Source organism: Heterocephalus glaber, unplaced genomic scaffold (assembly GCF_053883595.1).
Source record: "Heterocephalus glaber isolate CG9 unplaced genomic scaffold, H.glaber_assembly_v1.0 deba00001442, whole genome shotgun sequence".
Classification (NCBI taxonomy): Eukaryota; Metazoa; Chordata; class Mammalia; order Rodentia; family Bathyergidae; genus Heterocephalus; species Heterocephalus glaber.
Window position 1 is genome coordinate 43794982 of NW_028258296.1, and position 26816 is coordinate 43821797.

The window sequence follows — 26816 nt, forward strand, 5'->3', positions numbered from 1 at the left end:
ATGAGGAGACACATGTAGGCACCAGAGGGCTAAAGCTGGTATGTCCAGGACCTAGGACCCAGGAGACATAGCTTGAGGCTGGGAAGGAGGAAGGAGATAGGGAGAAGCAGGCTGCCTTCTCCAGGCTCCAATCTGACCAGCTGGAGAACAATAGGAATTTTCTACTTTCCACAATGGACAAGTCAGGGCAGGTCGCTGTGGCCCGGAGTCTCAGTCGGACCATGCAACCAAAACCCAAGTCAGGGGACCTCAGCCCAAGCACAAGAAGAATTCAGGAAATCATTCAGCTGGGGCTGATTTGAAAGTCTCATCTGGGGGACTGATGTTTCAAATTCTGTTATTTCTCTTCAGTTTTCCACATTCCTGTGCTGCATGGAGCTCATTCCCACCTGATTGCAAAGCACTAGTCTCTCCCTGACAGTGAGGGAATTTTCACAGGATGCCAGAAGGAACAAAGGCTTCCATTAAGCTGGGTTTAATTAATGGGATCTGTTCCAGTTTGGGTCAGGTGCTTTCTAAGCAAAGACGCATTTGCTGCTGAAACAGCTGCCTGTTTCCCCACTGGCCCTAGTAGCTCAGCGCATTTGTCCCTATCTAGACTTTCTCCCGAAAGGATCTGCTTTCTAGGGACTGAGAGGAGAAAGGAGAGGAGCCTGCAGATTGCAAAAGAGCAGGCCGTAACTTCCTCCAGACCCGAAGGACTCTAGTCCCAAGTTGGCTCTAGTCAAAAACCTAAGTTTACTTAAGAACCTGTTTCTTGAGTGGGTTCTGTCCCAGCCAAGACAAACCCAAGTCATGTTGATGTTCCCTTGGGCAGATGTGACTTTTGCAGCCATGGCTTTGGAATTTGAAGATTCACAAGGGAAGACATCTGCTTGGCTCCAGATTGTCTCTGGCAGGTAGCAAGAGACAGAAGAGTTAACCCTGTTCAACCAATAGTGTCTAGGCAGCTATTTTGAGCCCTGTTAATGTTTTACTAAAGTATACTACTTCATCAAAATTGAACAGTTAAGATTTGTGCAACACAAAGTATGCAAATTTTACCTTGAAAAATAAGAACTATATAAAATAACAATCTCAAGTGGGGCAAGTGGAAGTTAACACCAAGTAGGTAGAGTAGATGAAGCAAGAAAGACAGAAATTGGCAAGTGGTGAAACCAGGTGATGGGCACATGGGGATCATTATAGTATTTTGGTTTTTGAAATACATGTATATTTGAAATTTACCATAATAAAAAATTTGTAAAAGATTTAGGGATGTCTATTTTCTCCTATAAGTCTCCCTCCCTGACCAAAAGTCTTAAAGAAAATCATACTCTTGAACCTAGTAAATCTACTTCTGGGAACCTATCCAAAAGAAATAATCAGAGATATACAGGAAGTGTCATTGGAATATAATTTAAAATAAGGAAAAATTGAACCAAAACCAAAGCCCCCCAATTGAATGGTTTAAAATGCTAAGATGTAATCATAAGATGTAAAAAGTGCTTTTAGTGACTTAAAATTAAATGGAAAAAAGTCAGATTATAAAACTATAGTCCATATGCTCTTCACTTTGTATTTACTTATTTATTTGTGGTGCTAGAGCTCAAACCCAGTGCTTTGTATGTATTCAAACCACTAAGCCAGATCCCCAGCACATACAGGGCTGGGGCTGCAGCTCAGTTATAGAGGGCTTGTCTAGTGTATGCAAGGTCCTGGGTGGGGTGTGGGAGGTTTGCACGTACAGATAAAGAATCTGGAAAGAAATAGAGGAACTTGCATTAAACCACTGGTAGACAACCTGATTCTGGGTCAGGGTTAGGTCTGTTGCTGAGACCTACTAAAAATCAACCTCAATCTAAATGTTTGTAAATACAGGAGGGGAATCTAAAAGGAGGGGGTAGTTATCTATGCTTGGTGGGTTTTGGGGAGATTTAAATTTTCTTTTTATTCTAATCTATATTTTCATCTTTTCTACAATTAACATGTATTATGTTGATAACTATTTTAAAAACAAACTTACATTATTTTGGAGGAAGGGGGAAAGAGAGAGGGAAGGATAGCCTTCCGTGTTTGTATCAGCACAAAATAATAAGGTGTTGGAACTGGAAGGAATCTTGAAAGTAAGAAATTGCCCAAGTCCAGCTTCCTTGTTCTGCAGATAAGGAGACCGAAGCCCCCAGGGATAGGATGAACACTTAGGCTGTGTGTTCTTTGTCTCCCACTACCCTCCTTTTCATGGAGGTCTTTGCAGACTCATGTTAATCCCAGGAGGCCCTGTTTGGGCAGAGCCACCCCTTGACTCTGCAGTCAGTCTGGGCCACCTATCACAGCACCCTAGGTCAGCTGGGCTAGAGGAACAGCCTAGTGGGAGGACAGCCAGGACCGGAGACCACACTGTCACCTGATCACCGAGTGCTTGCCCACCAGACGGGTCTCACCAGCCATCCCTTATCTTCTCAGCTCTGCTGTTGCAGAGGTTATTTCGAAGCAGCAAAGTTCAGTGTTTGTGGAGAGGGCTCATCATACTTTTCAAACCAACATCAGTAGAAAAAGAAATAGTGTAGTTCAAAGGTGAATGTCAAGTTGGAGCCAGAGGCATGCATTTCTGTCTTTGCCAGAGTCCTTAGACCTCCGCTTTCCTGCCCCATCCCTCCCTCAGTTCCAGCCCACCTCTACTTTGTGGCTTAATCCCCTCATCACACCTCCCACTTGCCTGGGGAGAACATCTGATTGGTCTAGCGTGGGACATGTTCTTGACAACCCCACTGAGACTATATATAGTAGAGACCCCAAAGGGGCTCTGTTACAACCAGAGGAGGAGTTGGGCATAGACACAGGGGTGGCCAAGCCAGAAGATGTGCACTACAGGGGAGGACCTCCAACAAGGTTCCAAATGCTTTTCAGCCTTTCCATCCCATGCTCTTTTGGGCTCGAGTGCCTTGTTTACAACATTTTCGATACGCTTGGCTTTGCAAAGATTCTAGCAGCTGGAGAGCCAGTCATGGAAGTGTTTTGAGGGTGGTGAGAGCCCACACGGGCTACTCTCAAACATCAGCAGCCTTAAACACAGACCTCAACGTGGATAGCCTAGGTCCAATCCTGGCTTGGCAATCAAGTGGCCCAGGTGGCTTCAAGAATGTGATTTCACCTCTGAAGTCCTCAGTTTTCTCATCTGTAAAACTGTAAAATAAGGACTGAGCGTGCAGCTCAGGGTGGACCGTTTGCCTACTTGCCTAGCATGCTCAAGGTCCTGGCTTCTATCTCTAGCACCTCAAAAAGGAAAAAAACCCCAGTAATAACAGTACCTACTTCATTGAAAATCCTGCTGTGCTAAGTGCTTGACCTACATCAAGCACTTTTTGCCCATCTAGTGCATATGGGAAAATAACACTCCTCTCTGTGCAGATAGAGCGCCATGGTGAGGTGCACCACAACCTTGGCTCGTTCTCTGAGCTAGGTACCCTTGTGGACAGCCTGAGCAACTGTATACACCAGCCCTGCCTACGAGGCAGGTATTTGTATGCCCCCATTTTCCCATGAAGCAACTGTGTCTTAGAGAAGCTGAGTACCATGGAATGGTTATGGATGGTGAGATCACTTCTAATAAACTTGTTTATGTAAAGCACGCTAAAGAGATCAGCCAAGTCCTTTGTGACCCTCCCACCACCTGTGTTGTGGACTGTATCTCTTTGTCACCAACTCACCAGTTTAAACCTTATCCATCTTCCATGGAGGATAGCAACCAAATACCTCCCTGACATCTAATTTATAGATCACCACCAATCTGTATTTGCTAATCTATTATTTCGATAATCATTTAAAAAACTAAGACATGTTATTCTGAAAGGTGGTGGGGCAGAAAAAGGGCAGATTTCCATTCAAATATTGTCTTGATTTGGAAATTTCTTTTTTCAGCAGTCTATTCAATACCTAGACACCAAAGACTAAAAATATTGTGAGTCTCAGTGAATTCTTCTTCTAAAGCAGAAAGATCAGCATCACCAAGAGATAGCTCAATATTAGGGAAAGCAGAGTCCAACTTCTGGTTTTTTTCCTTTCTTTTCTTGGGTTCCCAGGAGTATTTCATAGCTGGGTGATGCTCAGTGGGACAGATTAACTAAAGGTCCCCATCCTTCGTTTGTAAACCCTTCCATTATTTCTCTGATGAGTAGGCAGCAACCTCTACCTGCTGTGTCACTGTGATTTGGAGATCTGTCATATAATTTCACACAGTGAGAAGGAAAATGACCTGGATATATATACTGTTTGTGTGTTTCCTTTGTTAATCTGTAGTTCATGGACTAACACTTTTTGTTGAGACAGATTCTTGCTATGTAGTCCAGACTGCCCTTGAACTCACTGTGTAGCCCAGGTTGGCCTTGAAATCACAGTGATCTTCCTAACTAACCTTTTCTGAGTTTGGGGGTGGTAGCCATGCTTCACCACTCCTAGCTGGATTGTACACTTTCAGAGGCAAATCACTGGAGCCTAGTATGATGGTACGAGCCTGTAATTCTAGCTACTAGGGAGGCTGAAGCAGGAAGATTGCAAGTTTGAGGCCAGCCTGGGCAATTTAGAAAGAGCTGTCTCCAAATTAAATAAAAAGGGTTGGGGATGCAGCTCAGCAGCTACGTGAGGCCAGCCAGGGCTAGCCTATGCAAGGCCCTATGTTAAATCTCCAGTACTTAAAAAAAAAAAAGGCTGATCACTGGGTAAATTGAGGTAGTTTGGGGAATTTATTTATTCATAGACTACTGAATGTAATAATTGAGGAAGCCTGCCAGTTATTCCCTGATTTACCTCTCTGTAAGCTTCTGTCTTAAATGGTCCTCTGTGAAAGTGCAGTTCAGATTTGAAACAGCTGCAGCAGAGCCAGCCACCTTGGATGGTGTGACCATCCCTGAGCAGCATGAAGGAAAATTAGCACATACTGAAAGGGAAAGGCTTGGAACCACTGTTTTCCCAGCAAACCTCCCACCTGAATAGCTCCCAGGGGACACCAAAATGAAAGCCAATAACAAAGAATGGACTTGGCCCACACACCTTCGAAAGGCCGAATGCAGTTAGCATGAACTATCATCTGCTCAAGCAGATTAGATATTTTAACAGCAATTCTCAGGCCTCAGAAGTGAGCCTAGCGCAGCTGCTGCCAGATAATCAGCAGTGTCATATTTAACTTTTAGACTTGCCTGTTAAATTTGGCCCAGTGTGAGTTTGTGTTCAATTAGATCTATGAAAGTAGAGGAGGCTTCCTGGGGGGAAGTCCTGGGTTCTAGCTCAGTGACTTATAGGCTGTGTGACCTTGGACAAGCTATTTCACACCATCAAGAATCAGTTTCCTCATCTGTACAATGAGGGAAATGGGCCCTACTCTCTTGCCTGCTAAGAAGTTGTGAAGATCAGATGAGGTGCAGTTTGGGAACTATGGAGGCTCTATACGAGTTCACAGGCACAACCCCGAATTATGTCTGCCTTTCTCACTTAATTCACCATCTACCCCTCATTCTTGCAGCAAGAACCTTTTGACAGTGTAATTTTTTGTTTGTTTGTTTGTTTGTGGTACCGGAGAACAGACTCAGGACCTTGTACTTGCAAGGCAGGCGTGGTACTGCTGAGCTAAATCCCCAGCCCAAGAGTGTCATTTTTAGAACTAGAATTAAAATGTGTTTAGTTGCCCTCTTTATCCTCCAAGTCCTCTGAAATGAGGAAAGAAATTGGAATTATGAAGAAAGTTAGGACCAGGGATGTGGTAGCCCAACAGCACAGAAAATTCTCACCCTGATAGTCTTCTTTCTTTGATGACACCAAAATCTCAATTCAAAGCCAAAGATTAGGGTAAAAAGTTAGGCCCCATTTTCCCCAATTTTTCCTTCCCCTCTGCCTCTCCTCCCTCAGGTGAAATGCTGAATTCATGGGTTGCTATTCCAAGCCACACTGGGTACACCTTGCACCTCTACGTGCTGGACATGCAATATGTGTATGGCGAATACTTCTAAGAAAGAAAAAGTAAAAAAACTAAATAATTCTCTTCTCATCCTAAATGTCTGCAATCACAGAATGAGAAACACATGTTCACCATACTTCAACCTGAGATGCCACTGCTTCTAAGACATACCATGTTTTATATAACACAAAGAAAGAAAAAGCTCTATCAGTTAAAATATGACATAGTATTTCCTTATTATGTCAATTGCAAGACACACTTTGACTTTATAGATGTTAAATGTGAAAAAATGTGCTAATCTTAGTATACATGAGATGCAATATTTTTACCTCTTATAAAAGGCAAAGCTTTCTTTTCTTGATCCTGATGGAATAAATTAGCAAACTACAAACTGTCTTACATTTAGTCTCAGCTCCTTGCAGTTATACACATTATACAATCATGCTTCCATGTGGGCAGAAGGGGGATGTTGATTCTGTTTTTCTTGTGGATACGCTTATACAAAGTATGGGCATGACTACAGTTCCAGGTAAGTGCAGTTTGTAAAATACCTGTCAGAGCAAAAATCATCAATTCTGCGGTCTGTTGTTCATTACAGGATTTAAGAATAAGAAATGTTTAAGAGCATTTGGCACATCAGTTGTGCTTTCTTTCTCCCCAGCAGTGCCTTTTGTTGTTTTATTTAATGCTTGATTTGGCTGTTTTGTTGTTGTTATTCAGTGTATTTTAGTTCCGCTAAAGCAACTGTACAGCGTGTTCCCTCTTGCACTTGAACAGGCTCATGTGATGGGTACACATCACCTGCCTGAGCTAAATATGACATATACATAATGCAAGTGGGAATTTGTCATCTTTCTGGGCAGAAAGGAATGAAAGGAATACAGAGAACTAGAAAAAAATACAACTTCTGTATTTCTGACAATCCCTTGTAAATTTTTTGTGGACCAGCCCTTCCATTTAGAATGCCCTTCCCTTCAGAATGTCCTTGCTCATAGCTTCTACAGTTTAAGACAAGAAAAACTCTCCCTGTTTCTAGCCTCTTCTTACCTTATCCCTGTGCTCCCTCAAGGCATTATTTATATGCAACAGCAGAGAGTCAAGCAAAAAGAAATGTGTTTCAAGGGACTAGAGCTGGATGAGTGAAAAGAAATGAGCCAAATTACTGTAGTCCTCAGGCTTGCTTTGTAGAGATGTGGGCAGGATAACTCCTGCTTCCTTCCAGGAGTCACCGGGTGGCTACTGTGATGACGAGTGTCAGTCGGTGCCTGTGTGCTGGGCAGGGTGTTGTTCATGTTTGATTACTGCTGACACACCTTTCTCCCACTGTTCTTTGCCCTGCAGTCGGAGTACCACTATGAGTACACCACGTGCGACAGCACGGGATCCAGGTGGAGGGTCGCTGTGCCACACACCCCGGGTCTATGCACCAGTCTCCCTGATCCCGTCAAGGGCACCGAGTGCTGTAAGCAGCCTTCTAGCTTCAGGGCCTCCCTGCCACTCAGCTCTGGCCTCTACCCCAAACCTCCTGCCATCCAAGTTCAGCTCTCCCTGACAGCACAGCTGCCTTAAGGAATCAGGTCATTCTCCCAGTTAGTCCCCATCCCCAGCACTTGTGAAATATGGTGCAGAAATGTTATTGCACAGGTGTAAACTTGGTATCTAAATTTGCTTTTATTTATATCCCATCGGTGGATACAGCATAAGCAATTCCAGTTCTGTGCCACTCAGATTTGTTGTCTTTTTGTTTGCATTTGTTTTCATTTTTGCTTGTGCATTTACCTCCAATCTGCACTCACCAGCCACAGTCACTCATTAGTCACCCCCGGGAGCCACGTCCTCCTCTCTGGAGAGCACCCTGAACGGCCTCAGCTCTGCTCCAAGGGAGACAAGGTCATCAGGGATGAGCAGCAAGGCAGAGCCTGCCTGGCCCTAAATTTTTTTTTATAACAGCTTTATTTGAGATACAGTTGACATGCTATAAACTTCACCCCTGACAGGGTAAATTTCAATGGCTTTTTCAGAATATTCACAACAACCATCACCCCTCAAATTTCACATTTTAATCGGCCTGAAAAGAAACCTCCTATCATTAGCAGTGTCTCCCCAGGCCTTTGGCAATCACAGATCCACTTTCTGCCTGTATGGTTTTTCCGCTTCTGCATGTTCTATATAAATTGTACCACTGGAGACACGCCATGGCCTTAAATCTTAATGGACCAAACTGAGCTGAGCCTCTCCCCTCAGACTGCCTTCACCTGACCACTTCTTCAGGGGCCACAGTGACCTCACCACCCCTCCCTTGTCCCTACCCTGTGTTCCAGCTTTCTCTTGCAATGCTGGGGAGTTTCTGGATATGAAGGACCAGTCCTGTAAGCCGTGTCCTAAGGGCTGCTACTCCCTCGGCACAGGCATCCGTTTTGATGAGTGGGATGAGCTGCCCCATGGCTTTGCCAGCCTCTCCGACAACGTGGGGCTTGAGGACAGTGCCACGGAGTCCACTGAGAACTGCACTTCGTGAGTTTCCACAGGCATCCCCTGTCCCTGAGCATCTGGGACGGCACCTGTGGTGCTTCTCAGGCTGGGCAGGGAGGATGGGGAAGTGGAAGCAACACTTCAGGGAGAGGGCTTCTGAACAGTCCCTCCCAGGACTGCTAGATGTGGCTGCCACCTCAGTTTACTCTTACCTAAGCTTATCAGTGACTGGCAGGCATGTGTAAGAGCCTGGAGAAATAGAAGGGAGGGGCTGTATAAACAGGACAAGGGTTAAATGATCCATTTTATTTTTTAAAAATTCAATTGGATATCCACCATGGAATTTTGGATCAGCCAATAGACTTCCTCAGCTTGATTGAAGCCCAATATGCAAGGTATTAGGTGTCTTCCTGGCTTTGATGCTAGTTCTACAACTTGTTCCACATAACCTAAATTATGGGTTTTGTGTGGAGATAGAGTAAGACTTGAGGATTGGTCCATGGTAGCTGAGATCTTCCAACTCGGTTGAGAATCCAATGGCCAGAAAAATTTGCAGCTCAGATGGAGAACTTTGCCAGTAACCGAAAAGCCCAGGGTGCTTGGACAACGGGGTATTTATTTCAGATGCACCTTTTATGTGCCCAGCTAGAAACTTTACATATATTATCTTCTATAATCTACACAAGAATCCTGTGAAACAGGTATTATGGTTCCCATTACAAAGGGGAGAAACTGGAGGCTCAGTGAGGTTAGGCCATCTGCCTTCAGTACCTAGCTTACAACTAGCGAGACTAGAATTCAAACCCAGTCCCAAGTTTTTAATGCCCCATATGGCCACCTTCAAACAATATTATGTCCAAGGCAATTATACATTGCTTTTTGTTAGATATTGACAATGAGTACAGAAGGAAAGAAAAAGCAAATGGATAAAAAAGGCTGAAGGGCCGGGGATTTAGCTCAGTGGTTCCACTGCCTGCCTTGCAAGTGCAAGGTCCCGAGTTCGATCCCAGTACCAAAAAAAAAAAAAAAGGCTGGAGAATTTTATTACACTTGAACTTGGAAAGCTAGGAGCAATTCTCCCATTCCTATACCTAAATCTCCTAGAAGTAGCAATGTCTGAGCCATGTAGCAGACATTCGACAGTCCAGTTATAATGTTATTTTACAATTCAGTTATGTGTTATAATCATTGGTATGTTAAAGCTAGAGAGGGTACAAGTCAGAGGAGAGGAAATGTGTGGGTTAAGACAACCCCCATTTGGGTGCTAATTATGAATGTCATTTGACCCCAGACAAGGTGCAGATCTGGCTGACTCAATCAATTCCAACCTGTACAAAGGAAGGGTTTCACCTCTCTTCAGGGGCTGTGCTGCGAGCCCAGAAACCATTATATCTCAGTGAGGCAGGATGTAGGCCTATTAATAACAGCTTGTGTTTCCACAGCACAGGCTGGCTCAGAGCTTGTATCTTGAAGCATCCAACAACATCCCTGGGAAGGGGAGAGATGTTTCTCCTCTGTAGAAACAGAGAGGAAATGGCCACCTGGAGAGATTTTGAAAGGCAATAGTTGTGCTGGTACCCAGAGCCCAGATGTCTGGCTTTTGGGTTCAACCTGAATCCAGCCTCACTGCCTCCAGCCTCACTACTTCAGGCCCGACCCCAGCCAGCTTTGCCTTCTTTGCCTCAAGATTTCCCAGCTGGTTTCCTGCTTCCACTCCCTGACTCCTCCAGGCCACACCCACCTGAAAGCCAGCTTGATCTGAAAATGACTAATCACAATACTTGCCTGCTCAAAACCCTGGGCTCTGTGGATATCCACTACTCTTGGGATAAAATGCAGTACCTTCTCACAGCCTGCAGCCTGCCCTCTGCCCTCTGTCCTCTGCTCTCTGTCCTCTGCCCTCTGCCCTCTGCCCTCTGCTTTCCTTCTTGCCTACCCTGCTGCAGCCATACTAGCTGCCTGGCTCCCTCCCTCCCCAGGGTCTTTGAACAGCTTCTCTCCATCCCTTTCCTAGATGACCCCTCCTTACCCCTCAGGTCTCTGTTGTATATTACCAGGGAAGAAAGAGTAGAAGACTAAATACTGTGGCTATGAAACAAGAATGCAGAAAAGATGAATGCAGACAGTAAAGAGACATAAATGTTTAAAATAAAAAATAATGCAGTTCACTGTTGAATGATCTGCAGCAAGTTTCCTGATCACCTCTGTTCTCAGTTTCCTTATCCTAAAAAAATGAGAAAAATAGTGCTCTTTTTAAAGATGTGTTAAGGATTGACATGATACATTCAAAGAAATTAGATATCTTCCCCTGGCACTAGAAACCAACTAAAACTGCTATACTGAATGTGAATTGTCTTCACTGGAGTCAACTCTGACAAAAATCAGAATTATGATGCATTTTGCAAATGTAACCCACTTATGGCAGCCTTTTAATTATTCATTAAACTTCAGGAGTTATTTATAGCTTAATGCTGTAGAATACATCAGCATTAAATGTCTCTTTCAACAAGGAGAATCAATGCCATTAGGTTAGCTGGGGCATTTTGGATGAGCTCAGTTTATATTTTACTTAGGAGGATAATACTGAGGTCTCTGCCCTCACCACATCTAGGCCAGCCAGGAGGACAGACAACTGAAGAGAGGAATTCAAATAAAGTATGGTCAGAAGAGGAAACCCAGATGGCAAACAAGCTTCACAAAAGATGCTCAGCTTCACTAGTTATCAAGGAAATAAGATTTGAAGCCCAATTAGACACTCATTTCCTACCACTTCATATTGGCAACAATTTTAAAGTTGGACAGTTCCAAATCTGGAGAGGATGTAGGGCAACAGGCACTCTCTTACCCTGTTGGTGAGTGTGAATTGATATAACCTCTTCGGGGAAGAAGGCAGCAAAACCTGGTAAAGTTGGAGATTTACATACTTCTGGGCCAGCAGCTCAACTGCCAAGCATTTTCTCAGCAGGGACAGAAATATAGAAATAAGAATATTTATAACAGAGTGTCCACAATAGCAAAAAATGGGAACAATCTACATGTTCATCAACAATAAATAAATATGAGAAAGCAATACAGAGGGATATTATACAGTAGTAAAAATAAAAGGAAGGGCAGGGGATGTCACTCAGTAATTGAGTACATGCTTAGCATGTACAAAGTCCAGAGTTTGATCCCCAGCACCACCACCACCACCAAAAAAAAAGAAAAGAGAGAGAGAGACAAGACCTATATAGTGTAAAGATGGATAAATCCTACAACCATTATATTGAAGCTTTCCCCTCAAAAAAAGTAAGTTTCATAACATATAAATATGCATCATTTACATAAAATTGAAAAACAAAGTCAGGCATGGTGGTGCATGCCTCTAATCCTGGCACTCAGGAGGCTGAGGCAGGAGGCTTGCTCGAAGTTCAAGGCCAGCCTGGCTATATGGTGAGTTCAGGTCCAGCCTGAACTACACAGCAACACCCTGTCTCAAAAAACAAAATACAAAACAAACAAATAAAATAAAATTAATGAATAAATAATTTTAAAGCATTATATTTAGTATGTTTTGGGAACTTCATGGAGGGTGTTAAACACCGGATTCAGGAAAGTTGTCCTTTGGTAGTGGGGAAGGGACATATTATAGGGAAGGGGATGACATCAGCCAGGGGCTACATGGATGTTTCGGCTGTGCTGTATTGTTTCTTTTTAGTACCGGAGACTGAATCCAGAGTACACTGAGCTATGTCCCCAGACCTTTTTATTTTGAGACAGGGTCTTGGTAAGTTGCTCAGGCTGACCTCAAAGTTGCTGGTCATCTTGCCTCAGCTTCACAAGTAGATGGGATTACAGGTGTGCACCACATCACCTGGCTTGTGCTGTATTACATAAGCAGGGTGAAGGGTACAGGCATGTTTGTTATGTACCTTTGTATGGCATAGTGATATTAGTTTATAATATTAAAAATAAAGCAGAATGGGATTATAGCTATGAGAAGCGAAACAGAGAAAATGAAGGGCACCCATAGCCACAGCAGATAGAATCAAGGAACTTCTTAGGTTAAGTGGTGTGTATGTGAAGACAGGAGGAAGAATTAAGCAGAGAGAGAAAGAGGAATTTTATTTCAGGAAGACAGCAAGCTTGTAAAAGAAAGCTCGGCAAAGGAATTTTTTTCAATCCCTTAGGGGTGGAATATAAAGAGTGGCCCATGAATTTGTACCCTGTCCTAAGGGTAGCTGGACGTTAACACAGGGGTTTTCAGCACGGGAGTTGTGTGGTCATATTTTTGTTCTGGAGGACGTCTCCAGCCTGAAGCAGGACTGAAGGACGCTTACATCTTAAAGTGGACAGCTCCAGACATCAGGTGGACCTGACTGGATGAACTTCTGAGTTCTGAAAAATGTCTGTGTCTGCTGACTTACTTTGATGGAGTTAGGCAGATGTGGGTTTGAATCCCAGCCCTGCCACTTGATGGCTTCATGATATTGGGCAAGGCACTCTCGAGCTTCAGTTTCATCTTCTATTAAATGGAAAAAATAGCTCTTCCTCTTATGGGCGAAAATGAATCATGAATATAAAACATGTAATTCTATACCCAAGTGATATTAGGTAACCAATAAGTGTTTCCCATCCCCCATTTCACCTGCCATCTACCTCTGGGAGTAGTTCTACATAATGTGGCGGTAACCAGTTTATCTTCCTCTTGTTGGCCGTGTGCTAGGCTCCCCGATCTGCCTCAAAGCTCCTTTGTCACTCCTCACCGACCATTTTCAGGTCCAGACTTCTGTTTATGAATCACAAGTCTGGACTCCCCAGAGACCCAGCACCATGAGAGCTGCGCATGGCACAAAGTCTGGTGTTCTCTGCTCCTGAGGGTAACCTCGTTCCTGCTCCCTCACAGGTCCACGTGGGTCCCCCGGGGTGACTATATCGCCTCTAACACGGATGAGTGCACAGCCACACTGATGTATGCCGTTAGCCTGAAGCAGTCTGGCACCGTGAACTTTGAGTACTACCACCCAGACTCCAGTATCATCTTTGAGTTCTTTGTAAGTCCCTGGCCAAGGGGGAGGAAGGAAGGTAAAGACCCTCTGAGATTTAGATTCATTAGCAGGAATCAACTACAAGTGTGGTCCTGCTTGGGAAATCGCAGTTGTTTTCTCTCTGGAGAGAACTATGGGCAAATGAACTGAGGTCTCAGGAGGCAGGGGAAAGGCAAAAGTGAAAGGACCCTAGGGGGTGGTATGGCACGGGGACAGAATCTGTGAAATTTCTAGGTGTTTCTCCCTTCTCAGACATGAAAGGAGCATATGTGAATGGCTCAGTTGCAAATTACTTGTTTGCTATCAGTGCTGAGATGTTTCGTGTGTGTGCAGCCAGCTCTCACCCTACTTCAAGGCTTGTGTGTCCGGGGTCAGTCCTAGAGGAAATTGGCAACTCTTCTCCCTTAAGAAAGGCCCTCTGTGGGGCTGTGTGGCATGGGCTAAGGCCCTGACTTCCTCTGAAAGCTGAGCCTCTGACCCCAAACTCCTGCTGCCTCAGGTCCAGAATGATCAGTGTCAGCCCAATGTGGACGATGCCAAATGGATGAAAACTACGGAGAAAGGATGGGAATTCCACAGTGTGAGTGTCACACCAGCCTTCCTGGGGGGTCCTGGAGAAGGCCCAGGGGCCTCTCCTCAAGGAGGACTTCCTCTAGGCCTGAGCTTCTGCTCCTCTGCTCCCAGAGGGCAGGGGTCTGAGATGACGAGGATGTGCCGGCTCCTGTCCTCCTGACTGATGGAATATGGACATGGACTGGCTTTCTGCTCTTGAGCTTCACCCCAAGCACCAGCAGCTTTCAGCTTTAAGGCCAAGCTTTCTGGAGAATGAGGGGACACCAGTCACCCTACTGTCAGTCACCTCACGTCCCTTTATTGGTCTCACTAGGAGAGATACTTGTGAAATATGTGATGCAAAAAACAGTGGGAGAGGGTACAAAAGGAGTTTAAGGGGAGGCTCCCAGAGAGAGGAACTGAGCTGAGATAAGCTGGAAGGGCAAAAACCAGGAAGGGAAGGGAGATCGTCAGACAGGCAGTGTCTATTCAGTAAGAGGTTAAACTGGCAGGTTAGCGATGCTTGTCTCTGTCATGAACTAGCTGATACCTTTTTGTCATTTCTAGGTTGAGCTAAATCAAGGCAATAATGTCCTCTACTGGAGAACCACAGCCTTCTCAGTGTGGTCCAAAGTTTCCAATCCTGTGCTGGTGAGAAACATCGCCATCACAGGTACTGAGGACAGGGTCGGTCTTTTGCTGCTTTCTGGCCTCTTGACTTTGCAGGGAGGGTGGCGGTCAGTCTCCAGGGCCCCTGCATCCAGGCTCAATACTCGCTCTTCTAAATGTTTTTCCTCAGGAGTGGCCTACACATCTGAATGCTTCCCTTGCAAACCGGGCACATATGCAGCCAAGCAAGGCTCCTCTTTCTGCCAACTTTGCCCGGCCAACTCTTACTCAAACAAAGGAGAAACTTCTTGCCACCCTTGTGATTCTGACAAATATTCAGGTGATGTTCCTGGGGGCAGGAAATGTTAGGGGTGGAGGGACACACACAGGGAGAAGCCAGGAGTTAGAGCCGTCCTTCTGGCCAAGCTGAAGATAATAGGTCTTAAATCCTTCCTTTCTAGACCCTGGAAGATCCTTGCCAATCCACATCCACCAATCACTCCAGAAATGAATCAGTAAATATTTGTGAAGGCTCTCCTATCTTCCAGGGCCCATTCGTGGTGCTTAGACTATATCAGCAAAAAGTCCCTGCCTTCAGGGAATTTACATTCTAGTGGAGGGAAAGCAGACAGTAAATAATAAGTATAAGAAATAAATGACTTATGCATAAGAAATTATATAGTATGTTATGTTAGATGGCAAAAAAGTGCCATGGCAAAAAGGAAAAGCAGCTCAGAGTTAGAAGGGATTAGGACAAATAGGGAAACACACTGCAATCTTTTTCTCCCCAGATAGTAAAATCTGTTTTATTTAATGAAAACCTATATGATTATAATTGTAATCAGTAAATATAGATAAAAGATAAATTTATGTATTTTAATTTATAATTTTTTTTGAGACAGAGTCTTGCTATGTAGTTCAGGCTGGTCTTGAACTCACTAAGAGCTCACTAAGTAGCCCAGGCTGGCCTCAAACATGCAGCAATCCACCTGCTTCAGCCTCACAAGTGCTGGGATTATAGATGTGTGCCACCATGCCCAGCTATGACAGCTATTATAAAAGTTATTTTTAAGAACTCTGAGGCTCTATTGATGAACACAAATATTAAGGTTTTATTTTATTTTTAAATGGCAAATAATAGTATATATTTATGAGGCATAATAGGATGTTTCAATATACTGTATGTATATTTTGTAGAATGATCAAATCAGGCTAACAGTATAACCATTTTAATAGCAAGGACTAAAAATGAAAGTTGGAATCTTTTTTTAGATTAAGCATCCATTCCAGCTAAGCCTCCTAAACACCTAGACTGAGAGGCATGGAGGCAGGAAGGTCACAAGCAAGTTTGAGCCCCAGCCTGAGGAATTTAGTGACCCTGTCTCAAAATTTTAAAAGATATAAAAGATCTAGGGATATAGCTGAGTGCAAAGTCCCTAGGTTCAATCCCCAGTGTGGGGGTACAGGGGAGCTGGGGCTATAGGCATGTACCACCACATGGGGCTCCAAAGCAGGCATTTCTGAAAAATCCAGGTTTACTTGGAACACAGTTTGAAACCCACTGCTCTAAGGGAAAACCACTTCCAGGGGCCATTTGGAAGCAGTCTATTATCAGATCGTAGATACAGTAGCTTCCTAAAACATCCTAATTTAAGAAACAGGACTTATCGTTTGAGGAGGTGTCAGAAGACATCAAGACTCTGGGATAAGAAGGCCAGTGCCACCAGAGAGCTCTCTGTCAGGCAGTTAGTGATTGGCACAAGGTGCAATCTCCAAGGTAGGTCTGGAACAAGTAAGAAGGGAGAGACTGCGCAAGCCCAAGGACCCGAGTTTGATCCCCAGTACCAAAAAAAAAAAAAAAAGAAGGGAGAGAAAAAGAGTTTTTCTATTTGTCCCTTGAAATACTCATCACAATTCTATTTTTCTTTTTTACACAGAATCATATAAAACCCAGCACAAAGCTGTCTCTGAAGTAGACCCCATAGCTCCCAAAGACACCCATACTTCACACAGGTGTTTGCTTAGCTAAGACCAGCCATTGACCTTGTGAATTGCTTAATTTCTACACTACTCCTAAAACAAAAGACCTATTTATCTACACAGATCTTGCCAAATAATGAGTGTAGTTTTCAGCCAGGACAAGAAAGTGTAGATCTTGGAGGAAGTTTTTCTCTACAAGTCGAAATCGAAATCCTGTTTTTCCACTTGAATTTCTTATTCCCCTTCCTGCCCTGACTCTGTCAATGGTGGCCTTTGTTAATCTGGCTCGGCTTCTTTTCCAACTCAGCAGTTGTGCAAGGGTTTGAATGGCAGGATGGTTCTGGCAAAATTGCTTAGGAGTGTTTTAACTCTGAAAACTGATTTTTACCTAGAGAGCTATTGTAAAGTGTTAGGTTGGGAATCTGAATTCTTGGATTATATTCTTCTGCCGTCAATTTCTTAAACTGCCCCTTTGATTGAGAAGTGAGTTTTTATTATGAGGATACCCTGTTGACTACCCCACTCACCAGCTTGGAGTTCAAAGAGAGTCGTATTTCTTTGAGACTTGACTCTTCCAAAGGGTGCTGGGGGAAAAGTGGAAGGCTGAGAAAATACAGAGAGTCAGATAAGTGCCTATGATGGAAGTGCATGAGTGATGGAAGCCCCAATCATACAAATACATTCTGAGTGCCTGCCAGGTCTGGGCTTGGAGCTACAGATAGAGCTCATGGCCACCCTCCAGCTTCTGTTGAAAACACTGTGATAAAAGCACTTAGGTGCAATACTCTTCTTAGTGCAATGGGGCTTGGATAGTAGTGCTGAGTATCATGTACAGTGGAGAAAAAAAAAGGGAAATTGTTAGTAGTCTCTGGGATAGGAGGAGAGACTTCACTAGCTAAGATCTTGTAATATTAGCTGAGCTGAGTATTCATGGTGGTACATGCCTGTAATCCCGGGACTCAGGAGGCTGAGGCAGGAGGATTGCAAATTCTAGGCCAGCTTGGGCTATAGCTTGGACTACGCAATGAGTTTCTGTCTCAAAAAAAAAGTAAGCTGAGTTTTGAACTACAAAGTGCTCATTTAATGGGCTCAGGATGTTTGGGATAGTAAAAGTGTAAGCCCAGGCCAGAAGGCTCAAGGCTGGAGATTAGGATGAAGAGATGTAGCATTCAAGGCTCAATGGTAAGCAGGGAGCAGAGTATGAAGCAGACCTTCTATGCTATTGCTAGAAAAAAAATGGGGTTTACTAAAAAAAATTTTTTTGAGTCCATTTTAATGAAGAATAGTGATTACTAGAGGTTGGGAAAGACAAGGGAAAGAGGGTAGAGGAGGAAGTTGGACAACAGGTATAAATACACAAATAGGAGAAATACATTCTGTGTTCCACAGCACAATGACGTGACAATTAACCTATGATGAACTATTATATATAACCTATTATATATATTAACTTATAAGAAAGAGTTGGAAGGCTCCAAATACAAAGAAATAATAGGGAGATGGAAATGCTGATTACCAGCATGATCAGGACATTCTGTATATGCATTGAAACATTCCACTGTGCCTATAATATGTACAGTTATTACTTGCTAATAAAAATTCTCTTTTGAAATTGGTATTTGATCCTGTCAGCAGCGGAGACCATTAAAGCATTCTGAGCTGGGGAGTGACATGACCTGGCTCGTGCTTTGGGAGCCCATGCTGGCAGCTTTTGGAGCAGGAGCAGTGGCCAGAGGCTGAGGTCATAGCTGGGAGCTTTTGTGGCAGGCACCACTGCTGGGGCCCAGGATGCAACCACAGAAGGGCTTAGCAGGCTGAAGACTGGAGAACTCACTTGGGAAATGTTAAACTATTCCTTTTTTTTGGTACCAGGGATCAAACTATGGGCCTTGCACTTTCAAAGCAGGAGGTGGAACCACTGAGCTAAATCTCCTGCAAGATGTCAAGGACAAAAGTTTTATGAAAATTTTTTTCATTGATACTTCACATTTGGTCATTAGGATTAATTCCTTTGTGCTGTTGGGATAACATGGAGTTTGAGAGTGTGGACTCCAGAACTAAGTTACTGGGTTCAAATCCCTGTTCTACCATGTAGTAGCTGGGTCACCTTGGGCACATTACTTACCTGTGCCCAAGTTTCTATACTTGATCTTACTTGAAAAGCTGAGAAGTGATTATACCTCATTCTCTTCATTTCTTCACATTGTTATCTCAAGTATTGATTAATCAGGTAAAGAATTTAGGGGCCTGGCAGGTAGTAAGCACTGATTTTTATTGATTCATTACCATTTAGCCCTGTCTGAATACTCTTCTTTTAATATGAAAATACTCTTGTTAGAGGCTACAATAACAAAAGGCCACGTGTATAGAACTTTATGATCAATACATTATTTATTTCTTAGAGTGTTGGGGTGATTTTCTCACTTACAAATGAATAAAGAGAAGTTCAGAGAGAGGGTAAGGGATTGGCCAAGAATCTGAACTGGTGTCTGAAGTGGGCCTTGTGTTCATTAGGCCCGTAAATATTTTCCTTTGGCAAAATGAGTCTGACAGAGTGAGACCTTTGTACACCTAGATGTGGAGAGAGGATATGAAAGAAGAAAGAAGGTGCCGAAAGAGGAGTTGAGGCCCCCTGAGAACAACTTCCTTCTCTTACAGTTTTCCCAGGGTCAATCCTATTGTACTCAAATCCCTTTTCACTCCCTCCACCAACCAAACATGGTGGCTGATCTTCCAAACTTGACTGGTGCCCTGCTTACATCTCAGTGACACTGAGCTAGCAAAGCGAGGCCTGTCTTAGCCTTTGGGTTAATCATTTATTAAAACCATTTCAGCAGTGGTCAGTGTGTAAACAGCTAGACCATTTTTGCTAAAATCTGTCAGGTTGAGCAAATATTTGACAAGCAGAGAAAGGTCTTTGTGCAGAATACATTTTCTAACACACACCTTGCACTTTGCTAGATTCAGTTCACAAGGTCCTGGGAATTGGCACATGTTCAGCATCTCCTCCCAGGTCTCTCCTGGCCAAGTCAGTCAAAAGCAGGAGCCCCTGGATCTCTCTGTGCTGAACTGGGCCTTCTGCTTGTTAACCTAATAAATAGCTGGGAAGATCGCAGCTGTTTCTCAGCTAGCAGTTCCCTCTTGCTCGGCCTAACAAGATGGAGAGAGAAGAGATGGGGAAATGTACAGCCGAGGAGACTCCCTAGTGCAGGCCAGCAAGCTAGTAATTAGGAGATTCTCGATCAAGGAAGTCATTTAGGAAAAGGAAGGGATCAGCTGAGAAATCAGCCCTTCACTTAAATGAAAGGAAAGAGACTTTTAATCCTTATTAAATCTCCTGTGACAGTTTCAAAATAAAAATAGTTTGCAAACATGCAGATAGTAATAATTATTGCCATTTAGTGACTATCAACTTAAAATTTGCTGGGCGTGTATGGTGCTGGCTCCAAGGTAGATAATATTATTCTTGCTCCATGGACGAGAAGGCCAAAGCTCAGAGTGGTTAAGTAACTTGCCTAAAGTGACACAGCTATTAATGATGAAGCAGAATCCAGACCTAGCTCTGTCTAGATTAAAACTGCATTTCACTACACCATACTACTTGTCAGATAATATAGGAAAGGAGAAGTTCTCATCATTGTCAAATGTTTGCCTGCAATGGACAAAGTACTCATATTGGAAGTAGAGCTAGCAGTAATAGGAGTATTGTAATGTGCATCATATAAAGCAGTTGTTTTAAACAGAGAACATGAATTAAAAATAACTAAAGAGCAAGGAAACAATTGTATGAAAGATTTTGTGGTAAAGCATTAAAACTAGTTAAAAAGCATGAAGTCTAAAATTGTTACAGTAAGGGTAATAAAACTAAATGCAAAAAATAGATTTGTAAGCTAGATACAAAATTTTCAGTTTATGTAATTTTAAACTGTCAAAGAGCATGCCAAATATTCAATGTATTGGGCAAATAAATATTGTCTTACTTTTGCCATGTAGTATCATAGATAAAGATGCATGTTGTTAAGCCAAATGTGTGTAAAATAGAAGTGTTTTTTCACCATGGACAGGACAAGTACTGTAAAGACAGTCTAAAACAAAATGGAAAATGGTAATTTTATTTCCCTTATGTTTAATTACAAGGAAAAAACCTAAGATATTTGTTCATAATGTTAATACTGATAGTGTAAGAAGAAAATTTCCAAAGCGTTGCTTTGAGAGGAATGGATAAAATATTGTTTGATAAACTGAATTGGGAAAAAACAGTAGTTACTGCCTCAGATGGTAGTTCATATAAGTCGGCTTGTCACTGAGTTGTGGACAAAAATATAATATATACATTCCAAGCTTTGGAATTGAAAAGAAATAAAAAACCAGGAAAAGAAGCAAAGAAAACTAGCTAGGAAGCATTAAAATAGCATAAAAGAGTTTGACAAAGGTAGAGGTGAATTATCATACTCATAAACTGGTTAAATTCCCAATTAATAAGACCCAAATTTAGTGCAAAATCATCTCTGATTTGAGAAGTCTACATTTGTATAAAACAAAGGCTAAAAGGGTTTAAGGGTAAGAGAAACTCTTTAGATCATAGAAATAGAGAGCAACATTTTTTTAGGCAGAAATAAGAACATTATAACATATTACACATTTAAGAGACTGTGGTAAATAACATGACATTTATTTGTAAGATCAATGTTCAGTATCTTGATGTGGGTGGTAGTTTTTACTGCTGTAAAAGTTTTACTGCTGTAAACTGATGATTCATATATTTTTAAAAGTGCATTTTATGTACTTAAAGTTCATTGAGTAATTCTTCAGTTAAGAAGAACTCATGTAATATACATAAATAAAGCAATTGTTTTTATTCTGGAGAAAGCAAATTCTCTAGAAAAAATTTAAAATTCTATGCATATTTTTCTGGGTAGAAAAAACAGCTTTTTTTTTTTGTCAAAAAAAATTTTTTTTGGTACCGGGGATTGAACTCAGGACCTTGCGCTTGTGAGGCAGGCAGCGAAACCATTGAGCTAAATCCCCAGCCCTTTTTTTCAAAATTTTAAAAAATTTTCTCGATTCCAAAGAGGTGAAGTCATTGTTTTAAAAAGAAATTCATTGAAATAGTTGCTGTTGTCCAGCAGTTCACAGGGTTGAGGAAGAACTAACATAGACATAAGGAGAACATACAGAGCAGGGTAAATCTGATACTTAGCATTTCTCATCAGGTACACATCAAGGATTAAAGACAGCACTCTTGGAAAGAAACTTCTGTCTTAAGTGAAGTTCAAGGAAATTACAACCTAAGCTTTACTATGTTTTAGCTCAACCCTCAGGAGTAGCAAAACCACACCCAAAGTGGGATTGGACAATGGAGGGTTCCAGGGATGTAAGGTCGGTGGTGGTGAGCCTGTAAGATGCCACTCCCCACTACACCCTCCGCATGGTCTGAGCCCCACAGTGCAGGGCCAGCAGCTTCTCATCAGCCCCAGGAAGAGGTGCAGTGGGGTAGCTGAGGAGGGGGTGGGGAACTGGAAAAGACATCATCGAAAAAAAAGGAAGGGTGAGTGTACAGGGTTTTCTACTTTCTACAACATCCCAGGGGCTTGCAAGTTCCAGGATCATGAGCAACTGCTTTTTATTTATTTATTTATTTATTTTTTGGTACTGGGGATCGAACTTGGGTCCTTAAGCTTGTGAGGCAGGCGGCAGAACCACTGAGCTAAATCCCTAGCCCAGCAACTGCTTTTTAAATGTAACTTCAAATATCATTTCTTGCTTTGGCAATTTAGAAAAAGGATCCTCCTCCTGCAAAATGCGCCCGGCCTGCACAGACAAAGATTATTTCTACACACACACGGCCTGTGATGCCAACGGAGAGGTGGGTAGCAAGGTCTCAGAGTCCCTCTGCCCAGGTAGACTGTCTCCTGCTCTCTGCCTTTACTGCTTTTTTGAAATGTGAGTGGCCAGGCACGCTGGTCCCAGATAAGACCCTGCAGACCTGTGTGGTGACCCCAGGGCTAGTCAGGGGGCCAAGCAGGATGGCTTAGTTCACTTTCAGATCAGAAACTCGTTTTGCCTCATTTGTTTCCCTGCTTATTCAATTATGCTCTGTTTCAAAAACCATTTTTTTTGCTTTTACTTGCATTCTTCCATTTGCTCAGCCCCTCTGGGTGGCGCCTGCCTGTCCATACTCATGTATCTGCCCCCAGAGCTTCTGGGGCTGTGTCCTCAGCGATGCTGCTGCTGCATGCGGCTGGGAGGCACTGATTCCCACTCCTGGCTCACTGCAGAATGACCTGACTGGTTCAGTCTCCATTGTTTCTCTTTCTCCCAAGCCTTCTGACTCAGAAAAGGAATTTCCCTTGTGGTCTGGCTGTCACTAAATCAACAAGCACTTGTGTGCTGACTGACATGTCAGGCTGGGGAGTTAGAGGTGACTGAGGTGTCAGAGCTCCTCCTGTCACAGAGCTCATGGTCCTATGTGGGAGGCTGAAGCAAGGAGAAAGAGGGACCAGATAAGGAAACCAGGGAGATGTGTACGGGCCGAGGGGAGCCCAGAAGATGACAACTCAGCATGAGGGGTCACAGAAGCCCTCTTGGAGGAGGCTGTTTGTTCAACAGTCAACAAATATTTACTGAGCAGCTACTATATACTAAGACATTGTGCTAAGCTCTAGGTATACATCAGTTAACAAAATCAAGGGAACATATAGTCCTTAAGGCTTAATTCTTATTGGGGAAGGAGACAACGGAGAGACCATAAATTGGTGTACTATATCAAATGGTAATAAATGGCAGGAAAAAACAAATAAAAAAGAATCAGGAGACAGAGAATGACAGGGCGCACTGCTATTTTAGAAGGGTGAGCAGAGAGAGCTTAGTGGGGTGAGGAAGGAGTTATGGCGCTTTCCAAGCAGAGGCTGGCGGATGCGGAGGAGGCACACGTGTGCCTGGGGAGTCTGGACTAGCGGGAGTGAGGAGGGAGAGGCTGGAGGGCACAAGTGGAGGGATGAGCCTGAGACCAGACATCCTGGATGAACTATCTGCATCCCTAAGCCAGCTTTTCCAGGGGGTAGAAGTGGGAGCCAGAATTCAGCGGTCAGCACTGAGCACAATGCTTGGTTATCAGGGAGCGTGAGGGTTTGCGGGCTGCGCAGCGGACTGAATCCTCCCTTTACTGATTAAGTATGAGATCAAATCTAGTCCTTAACGGTGATCCTTGTTTACAGCCATCTCTCACCACCGCCATCCCCCAGCAGCCAAGAGAGAAAGTCTGTCTGCTTTGTCCGTGGGACCTTGGATTCAGTTCTGTAGCATCGGGTGTTCCGTATGAACTCGTAAAAACTGTTTGTACATTCTTGGTATCAGTCGACTCACTGATGCAATGCGGACAGTTAATCCTGTCACTCTTTTCCCCAGTAGGCACAGTGTGTGACTGGCTGTGGCTCTTTCCTTCCTTCTGCCCCATTCTCTCCTCTCCTGGACTCGGGTCACAGCCTTCCAGATGCAGTGTGCTGTGCTGCTGTGAGCCTGGGTGCTGTCCTTGCCTGAGCCCCACTGGGCTCCCTAGACACCGGGTCAGGCCAAGGCCCTGCTCCCGGTGCAGCACAGCGCAAGCACAGCTCAGGAGCAGCACGGAGGCTTAGGCTTTGGGGATAGATACACAGTACACGTGAGTGTGCATTCGGCGTGTCTGCTACATGTGCTCACACCCACACTCCATCTGCTCGGCCTGGTGGTGATTTCAGTCTCTCACTATGTATTCCAGGGTCTTAGTCTTACTATATACTTCCAACTGGCGTTGAGCTCATTATGTATGTAGCCTAGGCAGGCCTCAAACTCACAGCAGTCCTCCTGCCTCAGATTCCCAAGAGCTGGGATTACAAGCATGAGTCACCAGGCTCAGCTCATGTCCTGTTTTAAAATTAAGGAACATAACCTCGAGCTGATTGCTCCGATTGCCCCTGTGACCTTTCCTGTGCCTCAGTGGTTTCTCTGGTACCAGAATGGCCAGTCATTTGGGGTCACTAAATATGCTGCTCCAAGAGATGGAGGTCCAAGAAAAAAAGTCAATCATTTTCCCTCTGCCTGAAACTCACGGGAGACAGGCAGGGAAGGGGAAGGCTAAGATGACAGCCTGGGGCTTTGGCCATGGCTGCTCTTCACAGTGAGGAGGAGCCCAGGGCTCACCACCAATGGAGGCAGCATCCCTCTCCCTTAAGACTTGATCACTTCTTGGGGCCGGGGATTTAACTCAGTGGTTCTGCCGCCTGCCTCCCAAGTGTAAGGTCCCGAGTTCAATCCCCGGTACCAAAAAATAAAACAACAACAACAACAACAAAATGAAGACTTTATCACTTCTTATCCTGAATAAAAGGGAAAGAGGCCTTATCTACCCACCCTTTTCATCACACCCCCCCCGCCCCCAGTGCCATCCCGCAGGGTCCGTTTTTCTGGTCTGGCAGATCTAAGAGCCGTATGAGAAAATGGAGCTGCTCCCCCTCCAAACACACCAGGGTCTCCTGCTGGTCATCCTTCCTTCTGCACATTGTGCTTTTATCAAAAGACAAGGGATACTGTAGTGGGCATCAGCACGTGGCCTCTTTGTCCACTGTGAAGGCTGACTGTTCCTCTCGTCCCTTCTCCCACCTGGATTGTCATTATATAATTGTTTCGCTGCCCATATCGTTTGCTCCTGAAGGACAGGAGCCATGTTTCATTACTCACGGAGACACCAGCTTTGGCACATAGATGTTTTGGACTTCCTATAAATGTGTACTCATGAAATGAAAGAGTAAAGAATACACCACTTGGAAAATTAGAACATCTCAGCCACCCATCTTTCCCTAAGGGTTTTGTAAGTCCCTCTATTCCATGCTGCTTTGTGTTCTGGGGTTTTCGCCAACTGCTTTTCCAGTGACCTTGGTGGCAGTAAGATTCCACGGTGGAATCAGAGCTTTTTCTGAAGACAACTGGTTCCCCATCCTCTCTGTCACAGAATCCCCATTAGATGCATTCTTCCTCAGCCAGTCAGCCTATGTTCAGCAGTTACTAAGCACAAGCATATGTTCGGTGCTGGCCTAGATGCTTGAGGTACATCAGTGACCAAAACAAAGTCTGCCACCCTGGTGGCACTGTCATTATGCCCCAGGATCCCTCCTGCTCACCCTCACCCTTACATTCACAAGTTGGGGTCCTGAATATGTGCTAAACCCCATGCATGTTGGGCTGTGCTTGTTCATTCCTACAGACGCAGCTCATGTACAAATGGGCCCAGCCCAAAATCTGTGACGAGGACATGGAAGGGGCAGTGAAGCTCCCTGCCTCTGATGTGAAGACCCACTGCCCACCCTGCAATCCAGGCTTCTTCAAGACCAGCAACAGCACCTGTGAGCCCTGTCCTTACGGCACTTACTCCAACGGCTCTGGTAAATCCCTTCTGCCCTGTTGCCCTATCATATTGATCCTCATATCCACCATATGGGTGGGTCGTGTGGACAGTGAGAAGCAACTGAACACAGATTCTGCCCTTCCAAGGGAGGCAGTAAAGAGTGAGCCACCTCTGGGGTCCAAGTTCAGGAGTAGAGAGGTCAGGGGTAGCCCGGGCTATTGGTCAGGGTCCTCTTCACTGCATTTGCAAATATGACTTAGGCCTGAAGGGACTGAATCCTCACAAAAGAGGCTTCCGGTATGTGGCAGAGATGCCAACTAGAAAGTCTGGGGGTGAGACTGAGGTGACCAGCTGGACATAGTCAGAACCTATAAGCCATGTTGCAAAAACGGGACTAGGGCATATGTGTACATATAGCATTTCATAACAATGTGACAATAATGTGAACTGTATGTGTCAGAGTAGATGTATCTAAGTTTTGCAATGAAAATTTTGGTGGTCAAGGAAGATGGTTGGAATATTGGAATGAAGGGTCCGCGTTTATGCCCTGAGCATGTTGTCAGAATGTTTTGGAGTCAGTTGGACGTAACTGCGCACAATAATGCTCAGCAACCACTCTCCTTTGGCTACCACTTGTCTGTGTAACACCAGCATCAGGCAGAGTAGTTGTACCCTCCCCGCTAAAGATGGATCTTCTGGTTTCCCCAGATTGTACCCATTGCCCAGCTGGAACAGAACCTGTCCTGGGATATGAATACAAATGGTGGAACATGATGCCTGCAAACATGGAGACGACTGTCCTCAGTGGGATCAACTTTGAGTACAAAGGCCTGACGGGTAATTGCCTCTTCCTGCACTCCCACAGGAG

General features: G+C 44.1%; 1 protein-coding gene across 7 annotated transcripts in view; it reads left to right on the plus strand.

Moving 5' to 3' along the window:
* The window catches only part of Elapor1 (endosome-lysosome associated apoptosis and autophagy regulator 1), an 80015-nt gene that overhangs the window by 35915 nt on the left and 17284 nt on the right, over nucleotides 1-26816 (plus strand). For 3 of the 7 annotated variants that reach the window (XM_004853614.4, XM_004853615.4, XM_087213212.1), the window contains exons 2-10: nucleotides 7271-7391; nucleotides 8251-8443; nucleotides 13287-13434; nucleotides 13928-14008; nucleotides 14548-14653; nucleotides 14780-14929; nucleotides 22347-22435; nucleotides 25808-25985; nucleotides 26657-26785. In XM_004853614.4, the coding sequence (XP_004853671.1) occupies nucleotides 7271-7391; nucleotides 8251-8443; nucleotides 13287-13434; nucleotides 13928-14008; nucleotides 14548-14653; nucleotides 14780-14929; nucleotides 22347-22435; nucleotides 25808-25985; nucleotides 26657-26785 (1195 nt within the window). The remainder of the gene's footprint in view (nucleotides 1-7270; nucleotides 7392-8250; nucleotides 8444-13286; nucleotides 13435-13927; nucleotides 14009-14547; nucleotides 14654-14779; nucleotides 14930-22346; nucleotides 22436-25807; nucleotides 25986-26656; nucleotides 26786-26816) is intronic. The other 4 variants (XM_004853617.4, XM_004853616.4, XM_021265605.2 and 1 more) reach the window with 4 other exon arrangements.